The sequence below is a fragment of the Suricata suricatta genome, chromosome 3 (assembly GCF_006229205.1).
Source record: "Suricata suricatta isolate VVHF042 chromosome 3, meerkat_22Aug2017_6uvM2_HiC, whole genome shotgun sequence".
Classification (NCBI taxonomy): domain Eukaryota; kingdom Metazoa; phylum Chordata; class Mammalia; order Carnivora; family Herpestidae; genus Suricata; species Suricata suricatta.
Window position 1 is genome coordinate 89,310,036 of NC_043702.1, and position 18,994 is coordinate 89,329,029.

The 18,994-nt window shown below is 36.6% G+C and overlaps 1 protein-coding gene across 1 annotated transcript in view; it reads right to left on the reverse strand.

Moving 5' to 3' along the window:
• The window catches only part of THSD7B (thrombospondin type 1 domain containing 7B), a 730,459-nt gene extending 711,786 nt beyond the window's left edge, over positions 1–18,673 (reverse strand). Inside the window, exon 1 of the mRNA XM_029933012.1 lies at positions 18,535–18,673. Within this exon, the coding sequence (XP_029788872.1) occupies positions 18,535–18,673 (139 nt within the window). The remainder of the gene's footprint in view (positions 1–18,534) is intronic.
• Positions 18,674–18,994: the final 321 nt, after the last annotated feature.

Sequence of the window (18,994 nt, forward strand, 5' to 3'; positions counted from 1 at the left end):
CAGCAGTATATAAATGATATATTTATAATAAAAAGTGTTCTTTGAAAATATGAGTACCAAATAAATGTAAGCTGATAAAGCATCAGATAAACAGATGCTTTTTGTTTTTATTTTTGTTTTTAATAAAATGTAATAAAAGGCTTTTCTCTATGGTCACACTGTTGTAATATTGAAAATGTTTTCCACACTGAAATATGGAGGGCTTTGTTGTGCTGTGTGTGTGTGTGTGTGTTAATCCATGGTTCAGAGGCAACCTTGGTTCGATTGATCAATAACAATACATGACTCAAAGGCATCCCTAGGGTAAAGAACCAAAGAACCTTTTGTAACTGTCACAAAGAGCTTATTACAAAGACAGAGAAAGGCAGCAAGAACAGACACACTCAAACACATGTGTACTAGGTTAGGAGCAAGACCTAACATTTTATGGACCAAGTGTATAAGTAACATGGAGTTCAAGGTCCTATTCTCAGCAACAGTAGGACACCAAGTAAGGGTACAACTCTCAGCTGCAAAGATGTCAGATCTTCATTCATGGTGTTCCAATTGGATTCTCTTTGAACATATGCCCTTTCAAGTGAAATTAATCAATCTCTTTATCACTCTCACTGCATCTGGAGCCATAATCATTACCCAACTGCTGAGAAAGAAATGAAACCACTAATCGCACAGGGAGTAGAGCTTAGTGTTCAGACCAGGAAAGTTTTTATTAAGTTCTAATTTGAAAAGCGATTTTTCATGACTAGCCATACAAAACATACCATGTCCAGGATGCTGCACTCCCAAAGCTGTCAGCTAGGTACCCATGAGCATATTACCAACATGTTAACAACAACGGAACTTATGTTTTCTGTAAATTATTCAGCAATTGAATCTTATGATGAACTCAACTATACTCAGCATGTAATATTCAAGGTAGGAATATCAGAATCCACCTGCTTCTCTGAACTTAACATAAAGGTTGCTAAGTATCAAACACATTAATGTCTAGATATTCATAAGCCTTAAATTTCTCCACCAGCAATTTTAGGAACTCCACTTAACAACTGTGACATAAATGCAGGGCACCTGGGTGGCTCTGTCAGTTTAGTGTCTGACGCTTGATTTCAGCTCAGGTCATGATTTGAGGTTTGTGAGTTCAAGCAGCGCATCGGGCTCTGTGCTGACAGCGTGGAGCCTGCTTGGGATTGTCTCTCCACCCCCTTCAAGATACCCCTCCCCGCTCTCACAGCTGATCTCTCTCTGTCTCTCTCAAAATAAATAAACATGGAAAAAAAATCCCCACCTAAACGCAATCAACAAGATTCTCACCTAGTTGTTACTTTTTAAACTTTTAAACACCTCCCACTCTTTCAGAAAAGTAAATATAGTTGGGCTTTACTGGAAACTATAGGCAAGTTCTTATAAAAAACTGATTTACCTTAACTGAAATGGATTGTCCAAGTGGCTTACCTTATAAAATTGGATAATTGGATATGTGTTCCCAAAAGAAAAGTTATAGTGTCAAAATACAGTTTTAAAATCACATTTAAGAATTTATAAACATCTTTCCATCATATAATTGTATGATAAATAGTAATTACTTGAAGCATATAATAAATAATACGCAATGTAAAAATAGGACATGTAACTCCCAAGAGGCTAGAATTATAGAGCACCAGACTACAGGTGCTCTTTAGAGTACAGGCTTTATCTTTAAATAGTTTCAAGAAACAAAAAAACAATACCTCTTTCCTTTTCAAACTAGGAACTCGCAGTAACATAAGCTAAATACACTGGCCCAAGTTCTGCTATGTCTTAATAGTCTATTCATTTAACTGAGGGTATTTTTCTTACTATGGTTTATTGGTGAGTTTTTTTAATGTTTTTTATTTATTTTTGAGAGACAGAGAGAGACAGTGCAAGCAGGGGAGGGTCAGAGAGAAAGGGAGACACAGAATCTGAAGCAGGCTCCAGGCTCTGAGCTGTCAGCACAGAGCCCGATGCGGGCCTCTAACCCATGAACTGTGAGATCATGACCTGAGCCGAAGCTGGATGCTTAACCGACTGAGCCACCCAGGCACCTCGGTTTATTGGTGTTTTAAAGGACATTTGCTCTTACTGACAAGTTTGCCAGAACAAAGGGTCTTGCCATGAGACAGTGCTAGGAGTGGTCTTCTGGACATGAGAGGTAGCAGTAATCATTAAAAGGCTCAGTTTCCTACTATTTATTATATCTCAAGTGAGTTTTAATACTTCTGTTAGGCAAGAAGCTTCTATCAGCCAGGAATATTGCAAGTAAATTTTACTGCTATATTTAATATCCAGAAAGTCCATAAAATTCTATACAAACCCCTGGTATCATTCATTTTAAATCAGGGAATACCTTAATAACTAAATACAGGCTCAATAAACAGTCATGGCAAGATACAAGATCTATATAAAAAATCAACTGCATTTCCTTGTACTACCAGTAAACAATCTTAAAATGAAAATAAGAGAACTTTATTCAAAATGAAGACAATACTTATGAATAAATTTAAAGGAAGTAAAAGCTTTTAACCTGAAAATTTAAAAAAATATTACTAGGGGAAATAAAACAAATGGAGAAACACTCCATGTTCATGGATTGGAAAATTCAATCTTGTAAAAATGGCAATTCTTTCTAAATTGATCTATAGATTAGGTATAAACCCTATCAAAATTCCAGCAGGCTTTCATGGAGAGGTTGACAAACTGATCCTAAAATGGAAATAGAAATATAAGAGACTCAGAATAGCAAAAGCAATTTTTAAAAAGAACAAATTTGGGAGATTTTCACTTTCCAATTTCTGAACTTGTTATAAAGTTATCAAGATAAGCTGCAGTTATCAAGACAGAGTCTGGCATAAGGACAGATGTATAAGGATTAATGGAACAGAGCTCAAAGTCCAGAAATAAGCCCTTTTATTTATGGTCAATTGATGTTCACAAAAACGCCAATGCAACTCAAGGAGGAAAGTATAGCCTTTCACAAATGGTACTGATACAGGTGGACAGCCACATGCAATAAAATGAACTTAGATCTTTACACCCACCACAAAGAAGAGTAACTTAGAATGTACTATGGACCTAAAACATAAGAGCTAAAACTATACAACTTGTAGAAGAAGATTTAGGAGAAAATCTTTGAGAACCTGAATAAGGCAAAGATTTTTTAGCTATGGGGCCAAAAGTGCAATCTGTAAAAGAAAAATCTAATAAATTGGACTTCAAAATTCAAAACATTTACACTTCACAGACACAATTACCAACCAAAATGCAAACCACAGACTGAAAGAAAACATTTTCAAAACACCTGTCCAATAAAGGAGTTGTATCCAAAACATAAAAAGAACTTTTGAAATTGACTAAAAAGACTGTAGCCCAATTTTGAAATGCAAAAGGGATTTGATACAAATGGCTAATACATATATATATAAAGATAATGTCATTAATCATTAATAAAATTCAAATCAAAACCATCATGAAATTTTATTTCACACTCACAATAATGAATTTAATAAAAAAATATAGAGAATAACAAATGTTAGCTCATATATGGAAGAAGAGCAGCTCTCATATCTTGCTGGTGAGAATGTAAAAGGCATGGCCACTTTGGAAATGACTATAAAAAAGCATTTTCAAAACATCTATCCAATAAAGTTGTTGTATCCAAAACATAAAGAGAACTTTTGAAACTCATTAACAAGTCTATAGATTAGGTGTACACTCTTTAAAAATGCAAAAAGATTTGATTAGACACTTGACCAAGCAAATATACAAATGGCTAATAAATACATATAAAGACAATATCATTAATCATTAATGAAATTCAAATCAAAACCATAATGAGGTTCTATTTCATACCCACAATAATGAATTTAATAAAAAATATAGACAATAACAAATGTTAGCTCAGATATGGAAGAAGAGCAGCTCTCATATCTTGCTGGTGGGAATGTAAAAGGCATGGCCACTTTGGAAAATGGTGTGTCATTTCTGAAATAGTTAAGCATCTATTTGCAATACAGCTCAATACTTCCACTCCCAAGAAAAATGAAAATGCATATCCACACCAACACTTACACACATACCTTCACAGCAGCACTATATACAATAGCAAAAAAGTGGAAACAACCCAAATGTCCATAAATTTGTGAATAAATAAATGTTATATTAATATAATACAATATTATGCTATTCAGCAATACAGAAGACTGAAATATTAATACATGCTTAATATGAATAAAGTTCAAAAACATGATACTATAGGAAAAAGGCACGAAAGACTACATTCTGTATCATTCCATTTATATGAAATATCCAGATAAGGCAAATCTATAGAGACCAAAAGTAGATCAGCAGTTGCCCAGGGCCAGGGATGTGAATGGAGATTTATGGTAAACATTGTGGGGACGCTTGTGTAACTCTGTAAATGTAGTAAAAATAATTGAAATATACAATTTAAATGGTTAAAACTTTGGTATATAAATTAGACTTAAAAATTGTTAAAAATAATCTTTCATGCTAATAATCACTAGTATTGTAACAGCATAGAATGCTATAAAGAAAAGCCTCTATTTGGCATAAAACATCTGTTTATTGGACTCATCAACCACCAAAATGATAAGCAATTAACCTGAAATCTGAGGAAATAAAGAAGGTGGTCATTTCTTGAGTTCCTGCGCCTCTCTGCTGAGAATGGCAACATCCTAAGCAATTCTAAGTTAAAAGTTTCAAAAGAGGAAAACCAAAGACCTTTGCATAATGAAAATTCAACTAATGAAAAAACACTGGGCTAGCCATAATCCTACCATTTACTACCTGTGCTATTCAATCTCGTTTTTCTCCTTAACCTGCCTACACCACCTCAGGCTGTTGTGAGGACAGTGTCAGATGAATAAAATAAAAGGATTATAGTATAATTGTTTGGTATCTTGTTGCCAGATATCAAGGTGTTCTTGCACTCTTGTTTTTATCTCGATTTGAGGCTAAAGCAGAAGTCAATCAGATAAACCCATCTAAGTTCAAACTTTTGAACTTTTGTAGTAAAGTGTATTCATAACAGCTTTGGTCAAACAGGCCATACATTCTTGCCTTAAGAAAGCTTTAGGACAGTATTCCTCCTGGTAATTGTTTTGTATAGCATCTCATAGCTCTTGCTTTGAAAACAATAGAGTTTTATGAATGGACATAACAGGTGACAATATTTATGGGGGGTCCAGTATTTGAAACAGCTAAGGTGCACGAATGGCACTAAAAGTAAACAATAAAATAACAATTAGAAAATTAAGTGGAGAAAAAGAATATCCAATTACCTCTTGAGTGAAATGATATTCATTATATCTTCATGTCTCTATGTTCAAATTAAATTGTGTCCTACATTCCAGAAGTTGGGAGGGAAAGAGCATAAACTCTCAGAGTAGCATCCATTTAATAGCAATGGAAGAGTAGCATTGAATAGTTAACATGGCTTTGATCATATAATATTTACTTTGTTGTTGTTTTTTTCAATTTATTCCTTTTTCTATTATTTAATTTGGATTTTAAGACATTTTATAATTCAGGTGGCAAGAATGAATGTAAAGTGAACTTAATTTTCATAATCAGTGCCAATTACACTGGTTAAGAAGACAAATGAGGCCAATTGGAGCTGTTCCTTCTTAGAAGAATGGACTGATCTTAGAGGCTTAGGCCCTGGGGAGACCTCTTTGGCCATTATCAACAGCTCATTCCTTATCAATAAGTCATTTATTTGGTCGGGCTCACATAATGTCCTCAGGTCTCTGGCTCTACAACTTTGAGTATGTATTATAGAATATGAACTAGATTCTACGAAGATTTTCTCATTTATTCCTGATTTACTGGCGAGAAAAGTTGAGGTCACACACAGCGTGGCTTAGCACCCAATCTGGTGTCCATGTTCCGGACCACTCCATCAGTCTGCCTAGTATGTACTGTGGGCATCTTTCTTATTTACACATTCACTACAAATACAGCTAAGTAATTAAATCTCAAAATGGTTTTCTAAAAATAGATTTAAAATGTAGCCACTCCTTTTCAACAGAGTGCATATACTTAGCAACAAAAATCTTTGAGCAGCTGTATTCAATTAAAGAATTATTAACCCTGAGGAAAAATACACACACACACACACACACACACACGCACACACACACACACACACACACACAGTATATATATCCATATGCTATTCTTACCATTTCTTACGTTACTTTTGAATAAAGTATACTCATGAATGAAATCCACCACTGGGTGATAAAACCACTTATTTCCACATTAGCTTATTAATTTCCTCTTTTGGGGGGAAAACGATCAATGTAAGGGGATAATTATATCACAGACTCCCTACATGAGCCACAATTTGGTTACTATAGTAACTCCAAAGAAGAAAAGAATCAAAAGAATGAGATGGTTAATTCATATTCATACTTTTGCTGTGAAAATAAGCTTTAAAACTACACAACATTAGAGTAATGAATATGAATGATGTTAAATGTATACCATTTTTTAAATTCTTTATTTCAGGGCAGTTGACATACACTACATTAGTTTCAGGTATACAACAACATAGTGATTTGGCAAGTTTCTACATTATGCTTGCTCACTACAAGTGTAGCTGCCATGACCCAGCAATTGTACTACTAGGAATTTATCCAAAGGACACAAAAATGCTGATTGAAGGGACACATGCACCCCCAAACTTTATAGCAGTGCTATCAACAATAGCCACATTATAGAAAGAGTCCAAATGTCCATCAACTGATTAATGGATTAAGAAGATGTGGTCTATGTATACAATGGAGTACTACTTGGCAATGAATATAAATGGATACCTTTTGAGTTATTTCTCTGAGGCTCTGAATCTGTAGCACAGATGTCATCTGTGGCTATAAATTTCAGAGAACTTCACTGATATATCAAAATAATTGTATGAAATGAGTAAATTTATAATCAACTTACAAAAAGAAAGGCTTTTCTTTCTTATTTATTTCCGATCAAGATTTACTGTGCTTTATGGTACGTAAGGAGATGAGCAGAAAGCTAGTTATAAAATAAGCTTTAGGAGCACCTGGCTGGCTCAGTCAGTTAAACAATCTGAATTCAGCTCAGGTCATGATCTCACAGTTCATGAGTTCAAGCCCCATGTCGGGCTCTGTGCTGACAGCTCAGAGCCTGGAGACTGCTTCAGATTCTGTGTCTCTTCTCTTTCTGCCCCTCCTCCATTCATGATCTCTTTCTCAAAAATAAATAATAAAAATATTAAAGAAAATAAGATTTTAAGGTGGCTTTATGAATTCACAATATAATCTTTTAGCCTCTAAGTCATGTTTCAATCCCACTTTCATTGGCCTTTCTTGTTTTCATTTTTGAATTTTGTAGTTCTTTCCATAGTTAAGAATAATTCAAACATATGTTCAATATCAAAATTCTACCATGGAAAAAAAAGTTGAAGGGAGATATTTCCAGGTGACCATAAAGGAGCTTCCTTATTGATAATCTGACCTCCAGAGAGAAACTGTGCCCAGATTCATCACCAATCCAATAGCACAGTCCAACCCAAGTTATACAAAGCCAATGAGTATTTAAATACAATTTTTAAAAAATTTAACCTGGGCACAGTTTGGATGGCCAGTTAACTTTATAAAGAGCAAGATTTGGTAACACATGCTCAAAGAGAATAAATGAGTCAATCTCCCCAAAAAAATTAACATTTTGACATAGTTTCCATTCTAGAATAATTAGCCTATAGTAAAATTGGCAGAAAAATCCCATTAACTAGGGAACATGACACGCATATATATTTTCACTCTTCCTAATACCCCACTGAAATGACAGTAAAGGCGTTAAAAGACATAACTCAATAAGGGTCAAAAACATGGAGTGAGAGGTGGAAAACAGCTAGCAATAAATTTTGGAGCTTGGAGAGCAGACAGAGGAGCAATAGGTAACTTGACAATGTAAAGGAAGCTAAAGACTAGGTGCTTACATGAGAGTATCGGAATAATATCAGTAAAAGCCAATTTATACTTGCAGAGCACTGGTAAGACTGGGGACCTCGGGGCCCCAGAAAGAAGGAAGGCTTGTGGCTCAAAATGGGGAATAATTAAAATATATAAATAGAATTAATTAGCACCCACTCCCCCACCCCACCCCTCCACCTCCGGCATATGCCTCTGTCTGTTCCTTCCCCAACCTCTGCAGGAAAACAGACAGCAAAATTCATCTCCTCAAGAGAACATTTTTGGGGACATGAGGTATGCTACTCAAAAGAGAGGAATTTAACAAAATGTTGAGGACTGAGTGTTGAGCCACTTGTACCAAGATTTCTGCCCTGGTCATTTTAATAGTCTAGTGTAGGCAGTCAAGGAGGAGTTCATTTCTGGAGATGAAGGATGATAGTTATTTTTATCTGTCAACTTGATTGGACCACAGGATGCCCAAGTATTTAGTTAAACACTATTTCCTGGCATATCTGTGTGGGTGCTTCCTGAGGTTAGCATTTGAACCAGTAAACTGAGTAAAGCAGACTTCCCTCCCTAGTTTGGGCAGGCATTGTCCAATTCATTGAGGGCCTATAGAGAATAAAAAGACAGAGGAAGGAAAGTCACTCTTTGCCAGACTTCGTGAGCTAAGAGCTTATTCTTCTCCTGCCTTTGAACTGGTACTTACACCATTGACCTCCCTGCTCTCAGGCTTTGGGCTTGAACTGAAACTATAGCACTGGTTTTCTGGGGCCTCATGTGGCAGATCATGAGACTTCTTAGTCTCCACAATCACATGAACCAATTCCTTATAACAGATAGACAGACAAAGAATATATCATCTCTCTCCCTTTTTCTCCTCTCTCTCTTTCTGCATGCATGTGCACTTGCACACATGCACAAACACATATACACACACACACACACACATACATACATAACATATATATGTAACCCCTATTTCTCTGGAGAGCCTTGAGTAATCCAACCACTAAATAGCCCCTATGATGAAGACTACTAATCATGGAAAATCTGCCAAATCACAGGCTATATTTTCCATCTTCCCTTGTGGCTACAAGTGACCATGACACTACATTCTCACCAATAGAATATGAACAGAGATGGTTAGGTATTAGGGCCAATTTAAAGCACATCTACAAATGATCTGACAATCTTCTCATCAAAAGATGGAATTTGAGCTCCCTCCTTAGAGACTCTCTTACAACCAACAGAATGCGGCAGAAGTGACCATGTATGGCTCCTAGGCTAGCTTAGGAAAAGCCACACAAGTCTTGCCTATTTGTCTTTGGAAGTTTGCTCTAGGATTCCTCTGCTATCATGTAAGAAGTCTGGCTACGCTGCAGCCTCAATATGGAGAGACCACACACCCAGACCACGCAGAGAGAGAAAGAGATACTTAGTGGGCCAGCTATTCCAACCCCAGCCGTTTGAGACTTTCCAGTCTGGGTGTCAGATAGGTGAGTGAAGAGGTCTTGCACATGACTCAGCACCTGCCACCATTTGACTGCAACAGAATGGAGACTCTCCAAGTGAGGTCCCTCGCTGGACCATCAAGCCCACATGTGGGAGCCAACCTGATGACTGCTATTGTTTAAAACCATCATTTTGGATTCAAAAGAGAGGAATTTATGTGAAATGTTGAAGTAGGCTGTTACACGAAATGAGAGAAATAAAACACATGGGATTTCTGTGTCACTAGTTGAAATCCCTTGTTTGAGACTTCAGCTTTGTGTCCTCATGATCGTCTAGAACTGTGATCATCATCTGTGATCTGGAATGGGTGGTCAGAAAAGGATAATATCCTTCCACAAGACTGAAAAAAGAAAAAAAAACAAAACCAAACATGGTTGAAAGGCCCACATATTGCAGATCAATATGGACCACTAACTTGATGAGATCTTCCTGTAAGAGAGACAGGAAGTTCTATCATTCTGAAGCCACTGTACTTGAGAATATCTTTGTTATAGCAACTTAGCCTTCTCCTTAAATAATACTCCTATTAGGCCCCAAAGTAAAGCCCTTTAGGATTGAGAGATATAGCTTCTGAGGAACCCATTCTTCAGTAAAAAAGTCAACTTATCACTCAGAGAAGCCTGACAAGGAAGCTTCGGTTGAGTCAAGTACACAGAATGCCCCATCAGTTTTTAGTGTTTCACTCTTGGGAAACACTAAGCAGATAGAAAGTAATCAATAGACACTAAAAGAAAGTTCCTCACATCAGAGGCCATGATCAAACAAACAATGAATAAAAGAGAAGAAATTTAGAGGAAGTCTCAATAGAACAGAGGATGAAAGGGAAAAAAATTATTATTAACATTTTCTAAATGAAAAGACACTACATTTATGAAAGATGTACTAAGAAATATAAACAGGTAAGAAGAGGTCTTAAAATTTTTTAATGTGATACTGAAATAAAAAAGTATTCAGGGGTGCCTGGGTGGCTCAGTCAGTTAAGCGTCCAGCTTCGACTCAGGTCATGATCTCACAGTTCATGGGTTTGAGCCCCATGTTGGGCTCTGTGCTGACAGCTAGCTCAGAGCCTGGAGCCTGCTTCAGATTCTGTATCTCCCTCTCTCTCTGACCCTCTCCTGCTCACACTGTCTCTCACTGTCTCTCAAAAGTAAATTAAAAAAGAAAACATAAAAAACTTTTTAAAAAAGTATTCAAAGGGAAGGTGAAAGATTAAGTAGAATAAATATTTTACAAATTAAAATAAAAATACAAGCAAAAGAAAGGAAAAGAAAAGTGGGGGAAATATTTGAAAATTGAAGGTTAGCTAGAGAGCTGAAATATCTAAGGAGTTTAAGGAATGAGGAAAGCAAATACAAAATGAATCTCAGAGCTGTAGAACATGAGCATGTTAATTAAAACATCCTCCTAATATTTAGCACAATAAAGAGAAAATACCCCAAAGCACAAGATCCGTGAAATTTCAGAACTTCCTGCATAAAAAGAAGGTTCCAGAAAGAAGAAAACAAATAGGTAACGTACAAGAAGATGAGAACAGAATGACATCAAACTTCCTAGTAACATCAGTGGAAGCTAGAATACAGGGAGGCAAAACCTTCAAAATTCTAAAGGAAAAGTGTTTTTTCACCTTGAACTACACACCCAAGTTATCACCCAAGTACATGCCAACTACAGAAACCCTTTCCGACATGAAAAGCTACTTCAAATGAACCCTATTTTAGGAGTTTTACAAGATAAGTTTGGTTGTTCTAGAAAATAAAGCAATAAGTGCAAAGAAGAGAAACACAACAGGGACCACGGGGTTCCAGATGAGAAAATGAAGGACCATTCCAAAGAAAACAACTGTGGAAAGATGTAGAAAAATATCCCAAAGAAAAAATATGCTCACGGATTTAAATACTTTGATCTCACCATTTTGGAATGGGGTCATAAGGAAGGAAAGTGGTAGGTAGGTGAGTGACACATTTGCAACCAACATAGCAGAAAATCAATAGGAAATCTAATACATATAAACTAAGAACTGTCAATAAGGAGCATGTTATTTAGAAAAATGGAGGCGAACATCAGAATAAACAGAAAAAAGACCTTTAAGTAGCTGCCTCTGTGAAAATGAATTGGGAGGTGACATGCAACTGTATCTAATACATCATCATTAAGAATTAGAGCAACAGTTAAATTTCTAAGTATGCATCTGTTCCCCTTCATAAAAAAATATCTTCAAAATCTTTTTCCAGAGATGATCAGAAAGGATCCTGGAGCTAAGCAACAAGCAAATATGAATCATTTATTTTCATAGTTAACAGATTCATAAGTTTGACTCTAGTTTTTATTAATTTTATATTCTCTTCAATATTTATTTTGAGTTTTAGAATAACAGGAATCCTGATACTTTCTATTTTTCCAGATTCATCACTCTTCAACCCTCTTAAATCCACACATAACACACACACACACACACACACACACACACACACACACACACACACCCCAAAGACAGTTCCCCTCACTGTGAAAGTAGTTAATTGCTGGGAATATTTCATGAAACAGCTATTTATGTTCTAGGTACCTGGAATATATTCATGAATAAAAGTGGAAAATTCCCTGTCCTTAGGGAGGGTGCATTATAATATTACTTACCAAAAAAAAATGTAGAATCATTTATTTTATATTATTTAAATAATAAATGCTTTTTCTGACTCATTGGGAACATGGCAAAATTAGTACCTGTGGTCTCCAAAGAAAAGCAATTAGAAATTTTAACAGTGAGTCCCATTCCATATATGTCTATTCCTTTTGAATCACAGAAATTACACCACTGAGAGTATATTATGCACATATCTTTAAGAGAAATTGATATCCACAGAAGTAATTAAAATGATTTCAACTTAATCAAATTCCCAAAAGAAATATTTCATGGACATAGTAAAAAAATATTAGCTCTCTCCTAAGATCATTTTATTGTCTCTAGGATTCCTAACCTGTAAAAAAACATATATATGTAATTTTTTTCTTAAAGTGCTTTCAACACTGAAAACATTACTTAAGGTATAATTATATATTACCCTATGTAAGATCCTTTCTCCTTATACAATATCATTTTCATAGTCCTTTTTTCCCCAGAAAGCTTAATTCCAACTTATCTACTCAGTTCTTAAAATGTGATTCATTATTTGTACCCTTTTCATTCACTGGGAAGGAGCTACTAAAATTAAAATTTTCTAAGGGTCTGTCACACAGAAAGTTTTAGACCTAAAAAGTTAGTGAAAGTACTTTTGACCATTTATAAATAAAATATATTTAGCTGTCAATCTACCTTCCCCTTGTGTGTGTCTTTAAGGAAGAAAATAGCAAAAGTTGGATATCATAAACACGAGGATACTGTGAACATTAAATGATTATATAATAATGATAAAATAAGAGTTAACATTTATTGAATGCGTACATCACACACAGGTATTTCAATATACTATTCTACCTAACGTTCAGAGTAACCCCATGAAGTATTTATCGTCTTCATTTTTGGAAGGATAAGTAGAGTTGAGGGAAGTTAAAGAACTTTCTCCTCTTCAGACACTTAGTTTTTGAACGTGGGTCTGCCTGTGTATGGAACTCTGGCTCTTTCTAGTAGACTCAAAGGATCTCATAGGATGACTTAAGGCTATTAAGAAAGCTTCTCACAAAGAGACAAATGTGGCACTTTTTTACCCCCTTCCATATGTTATGATTCATAGCAAAACTTGTGGTCCAGTCTTTTTATAAACTCACTTGTAAAACCTCATTTGGAGCGATCTGGAACTGGATAGTGGTGATATCTTCACCAACTGTGAATATAAATATCACTGAATTGTAAACTTTAAAATGGTCACGGTGGAAAGGATCATATTATGTGTTTTATCACTATAATTTTTAATATGATTTGGCCTAAAGGAAGTACAGGTGTATCCTCCACATACATGAGATCACAAATTTCAAGGTCAACTCTTCATTTCTAAGGCCATACATTAAAATTATACCTCTTTGCTAGTGACTTCAAAATTTATATGTTTGGCATAGACTTTCTCATGATTTCAGACCCACACATCCCACTTCCTGGTCAGCATCTCCCACGAATTTCTAACAGGTTCAAAATGTAACATGTCCAATACCAAGCTGCTAATGGTCCCTCCATGCCAGGCTGTCTCGTCTAGCTGTTCAGGGCAAAGCCTCAGTGCCACCACTGAATCTCCTCCTTCCCTGCCCCCTCACATAAGTAAGTCATGATGCTCTACATTAAATCAGTGTTTTTCAATCTGGGCACTATTGACACATAGGGGCCGGCTAACTGTTGTGGGGGTCATCCTGTGTCTTCTACACACAGGTATCAGTAGTTCACCCCAGTTGTGACAACCAAAAAAATCCCCTGCTGGGAACATCACCTCTGCTTGTAAAGGATGGTCTTAAATATATCCGAAACTCCATCTCTTCTCCCCACCTTCACTGCCATGACTGTAGATCAAGCTATGAGCATCATTCTTCACTACTTTTGCGGAAGCCTTCTCACTGGCCTCCCTGCTCCACCACTCTCAACTGACCACTCATAATGACTGTACTAAAACCTTATTAAAATGAAGTCAGATCATGTCACCGCTGTCTCAAAACTCCCCAGTGTCTTTCTTTCTCATCCAGAGTAAAAGCCAAATTGTATGTGACCTATGAGGACACACCTTATTTGGGTCCTGTTCAGTCTCTAACCCCATGCTCACTCTGTTCCAGCACGCTGGTCTCCAAACATGTCATACATGTCAGGGCCTTTTGCTCTTCCCTTCATCTGGAAAATTCTCTCACCCATGGCTGGTTCCCCTCTTCCTTTAGGTCTTTATTGAAATCTGCCTCCTGAGGCACCTGGATGGCACAGTCAGTTAAGCCTTCGACTTCAGCTCACATCACAATCTCATAGTTCACAAGTTTGAGCCTCACGTCAGGCTCTGTGGTAACAGCTCAGAGCCTGGAGCTGGCTTCAGATTCTGTGTCTCCCTCTCTCTCTGACCCTCCCCTGCTCACACTCTGTCTCTCTCTGTCTCTCAAAAGTAAACATTAAACATTTTTTAAAAATTTGCCTCCTTGGTGAGGCATCATAGCCGAGCTGCTGACAATTTCTGCCTCTCATCTATCAATACATATCCTGTTCCTTGCCTTCTCTTTCCTTCTAAACACTTACCACTCTTTAATGTACTTTTTATTTAACTTCTTGATCATGTTCATTACACCAATCCTTTGCCTGTTTTATTTTCAATTTACCTTCCGTGCTTGTAACAGTGCCTGACATATAATAAGGACTCTACAAGATTTAGTGGAATGAATGAACCTCTTAGAACCAATACTGAGAAGCTTTTTGAAACCCCTCATTACTATGGCTTCAGAAACCATGATCTGTCCATCCCTACAAATCATGCGGACATGAATAGCTATATATTTACCTAAACCAACAGCAACATCATTCCTTGTCCAGTACTCTCGCTGACACAATCCTTCCTCAGCATGGGTGGCAGATTGCTTGACACTAAATATAGATCAGAAGATCTCATCGCAATGATGACAGGCATTCAACAGCCTTGCCAGATCAATGACCCCACAGCCTACAGCTCACCAGACTTTCTCTCAGTACAGAAATCCTCAGCAACAGAATGCACCACTCACTTATTATTTATCAATCCATTGTCTGTCCAAAGCCAGGAAACACTTAGAAACGCCTCCAATTTGGATGAGGTTGACTAACAGCCAATCCATGGACTCAAGGGAAAACAACAGATACCATGGTAGTAATACCATGTTTTACTAAGATAGTCAGTGTCTTATATACCATGGGTAATAGAAAGTTTAAATTGTGGATCCTCCCATCTAAACCCAGAGAATAGTTTCTAGGTTTCTAAAGTATATTTTTTGGGATGTCTTGGGAAAGCTGTTCACATTTCAGAATACACTGGACCTGAGTTGTCAGATTTGATGACATACTCCAAAAATGCAACTGATGTCACCTGCAATACATGTCTTTTAAAACCAAACTGAAATATAATACACTGAGATATAACTAGATTAACGGATTCTAAGATGTTGAAGGTGGCTTTGAAGGTAATGACCCAGAATTGCTCTAGTGCATGACTCCTCAAAATAATGTATTTTACCTTTAAAATAATGTTGCCTTCGTGTAACTATAATTTATAGTAGCAAAACACTAAGAACTGCTGAAAGGCCAAGCAAGGCACTGGCTAAATAAACCATTAAATAAAAAACACAAAAGATATTGTGTAACCATTAAAAGATGAAACTGACCCATGGGCACTATTATGTAATGTTCCTCAAGACATCATTATGTGATAAAATCAAGCTGCAGAAAAAGTATGATTCTGATTGTAGGAAGCAAAGTGTGTGTGCGTATGTACATATATGTATGTATGACTTATAGATTTTCAGAACCACAGTCTCCATCATTCTCTACTCTGCTCCCTGCCCAGGAGGCCGCCATGTATAGTCAGTGAGGTCCCCTGCCTCGTGACTTCTGGTTGGACTCAGGCAACGAGAGCCCTGGCAGGAGATGCGAGGACAAGGCCCCCTCATTCCCCTGGCCCCTTTCTTCCTCCTCTCTGCAGGCTGGTTATGTCCCTCTAAAGGTATCCTCTCCATGAAGTTTCCTCTTCAGATTCCAGGAACCACTTCTTTTCTTTGCCTCTGCAGATCCAGAAGTCATAAAGACTGACGCTAGCTCATGGGTACTCCACAATTCTTTGTCATTGTTCTTAAGCAATGTTCACGCTTTCCCACTTTTGTAACAAGTCCTTTTATCAAGCTCCTCCCAATGACCTTCTTTCCATGTACTGTTTCTTTTTTGGCAGAACCCTAATAAATAATAGTGATACTTTATGTGTGTGTGTATTTTATGTGGTTTATATACACAAATATGCTTAGTGAAGTACTTACAGGCGCAAAGAAAATCTCTGAAGGATACATAAGAGATTGGAGAAGGGGATACACGGCCTGGACTTCTGCTCTTCATCTTGTAGCTCTTAATTTTTTTCTACTTTGAAAATATCTGACCACATACAAGTCATAAATCTATAATTTCAAAGCAAATCCAAACAGGAAGTATATATTTATTACCACTTTGATGGCCCATTAAAGAGGGAAAGAAGTAGTGAATACCCAGGAAAATGAGGGTGATGACAGAGATGTTCATGTGAACAGTGCAGTGTGCCTGCTGGGAAGGCTTCCATCTCTGAGAGTGAAGTTTGACAGTTATCAGAGAATTTGTCCACGGCAGCCTGGGTCTGTACCCTCTTATTCCAATGGTCTGCTTGTAGGAAAGCAGTCTTATTTTTAAAATTTATTTCCATCTCACAGTGGATGGACCTCGAGGCTGTCATGCTAAGCAAAATAAGTCGGGTGGAAAAGGACAGATACCATATGTTTGCACTCATAGGTCTAAGAGGAGAAACCTAACAGAGGACCATGGGGGAGGAAAGGGGGAAAGAGAGTTGGGGAGAGAGAGGGACACAAATCATGAGAGACTACTGAATACTGAAAATGAACCAAGGACTGAAGAGGGGGGGAAGGGGGTGATGGTCATGGAGGGGGGCACTTGTGGGGAGAAGCACTGTTATATGGAAACCAATTTGACAATAAACTAAATTTTAAAAAATTTTCTAAAAAGCCCTTTTTCTTCACACATCTCATTTGTGGTTCAGATTTGCTACTTTCCATCTTAATTACACTTTTTTGAGAACATTAGACTGGGTAGAGTCATACGAATGTGCTCATTTAGATTTGATAAAATGTTTAGCCTTTTGTGATTAGAACAAAATAGCCCCTTTCACAGAACTGCAAGACTGACCTTTAGACCTATTTCCAAAGCTTACTAAAACTACTCTGAAGTAAAAAAAATACAAATCACTAATGTGGTATTAGAGCCGCCCACAATTAAATTAATTTATAGGGGCTTTAGACAATTAAATTTCCTCCAGACTCTATCTCTAATGGAGCTGGGTTTTTTTCTAACTTAATATACTTTAGAGCCTAATTTACCTTCATTTTTGCAGAGTCATTTAAATATTACAAATATCACTTTTGTACATATTTCCACGGTGACACAATACACTTGCAGTCTATTTAATTTACGACTGATGAGACTAAAATGAAAATTCTTCAAGGGCTATATATCTTCTACAACATCACATTTCCCTATTCCAAGATATTAAGTGTATAAGTTATCTGCATTTGCAAGAATGGACTCTGGAAACAGTAATAAATATTTTAAATAATCTGATTACGAAACTTTAAGAAAATTAAAATCTAGAGCAAAGAGACACATCAGTGATACAAAGAGTCAAGATGTTTAGGGTTCATCATTTAAGATAATAAAACATTAGCCTTTAAAATTAAATTTAACAGGTCTTTTCTATACTCAAATTAAGGAAATTCTTAGAAAAGAACACGAGTTATGCACAAGCCTCCAAATCTCAAGTCAACTTATTCATATACTGGTGTAAAAGGTATCTGAGGATCTCAAAACACATTAAGGAGACTATAGAATCACAACCAATGAGCAAAGTTGTTAGGACAATTCTTCATGCTCCCAAACATAGATATACAGGATCTATGCTAGAAAATATTTAATAATAATAGTTAACTAGCCTGCTAGCTAAAAGAAAGAGACATACAGAACTGAGCCAGAGCATTTATCACTGAGAATATCAGCTAAATTCAATGTCATTTTGACTGCAATGTGCTATACAGTGTGATATATTTGACAGAGGAGAAGCAGATGTAACTATGGAAATCATAACTTTAATTGACAACAACATGAAAATTCAGAATGATAACAAGGATCACGGGTAGAGGTGACAATTATGCAGAAATAAAAATTAAATGTAAGCTTTACTGTAAAAAAAGAAGTCTGTTTTTCCTCTCAAATATTCTCTACTGCTCCACAAATAAGGACAAGGATGGAAAGAATAGCTTTCTCATTAATGAAAATGGGACAAAGGAACAGCCAGAACATTCCTACCTGGTTTCCAGATGAACTGATTATCCTTTTTGCCTTCCAAATGAGCTGCATGGGACAGCAAGAGAGAAAGTAATAGAAACAGCTTCCTCATGCTCCTCCATAACCAGCAAGTGACAGCCAGATTACCCTTTGAAAACATTCTTCAGACTTTCAGCCTCGTGACTTTCCTATTCCTAAAAAAATATTAAGGAAAAAAAAGAAAACCAGATAAGTTTCTTCTTTATAGAAATTATAAAAGCTCACATTGATTGCTAAAACCTTTATCATGATGACATTACAAATTTCCCATTACCATAAAGAGAGTGCATACAATATCAACATTTTAAAATCCAAGGTTAATTAGCTATGCTTTCAATTCTTACCCATTGAAGGGACTATCAATTCTAGGGACTCCATGGCCCCTTATCAGTTGACCTTTGTTTGTGGGAGGAGGGTTGGCAGAGACCTGGTCTACTCTCTC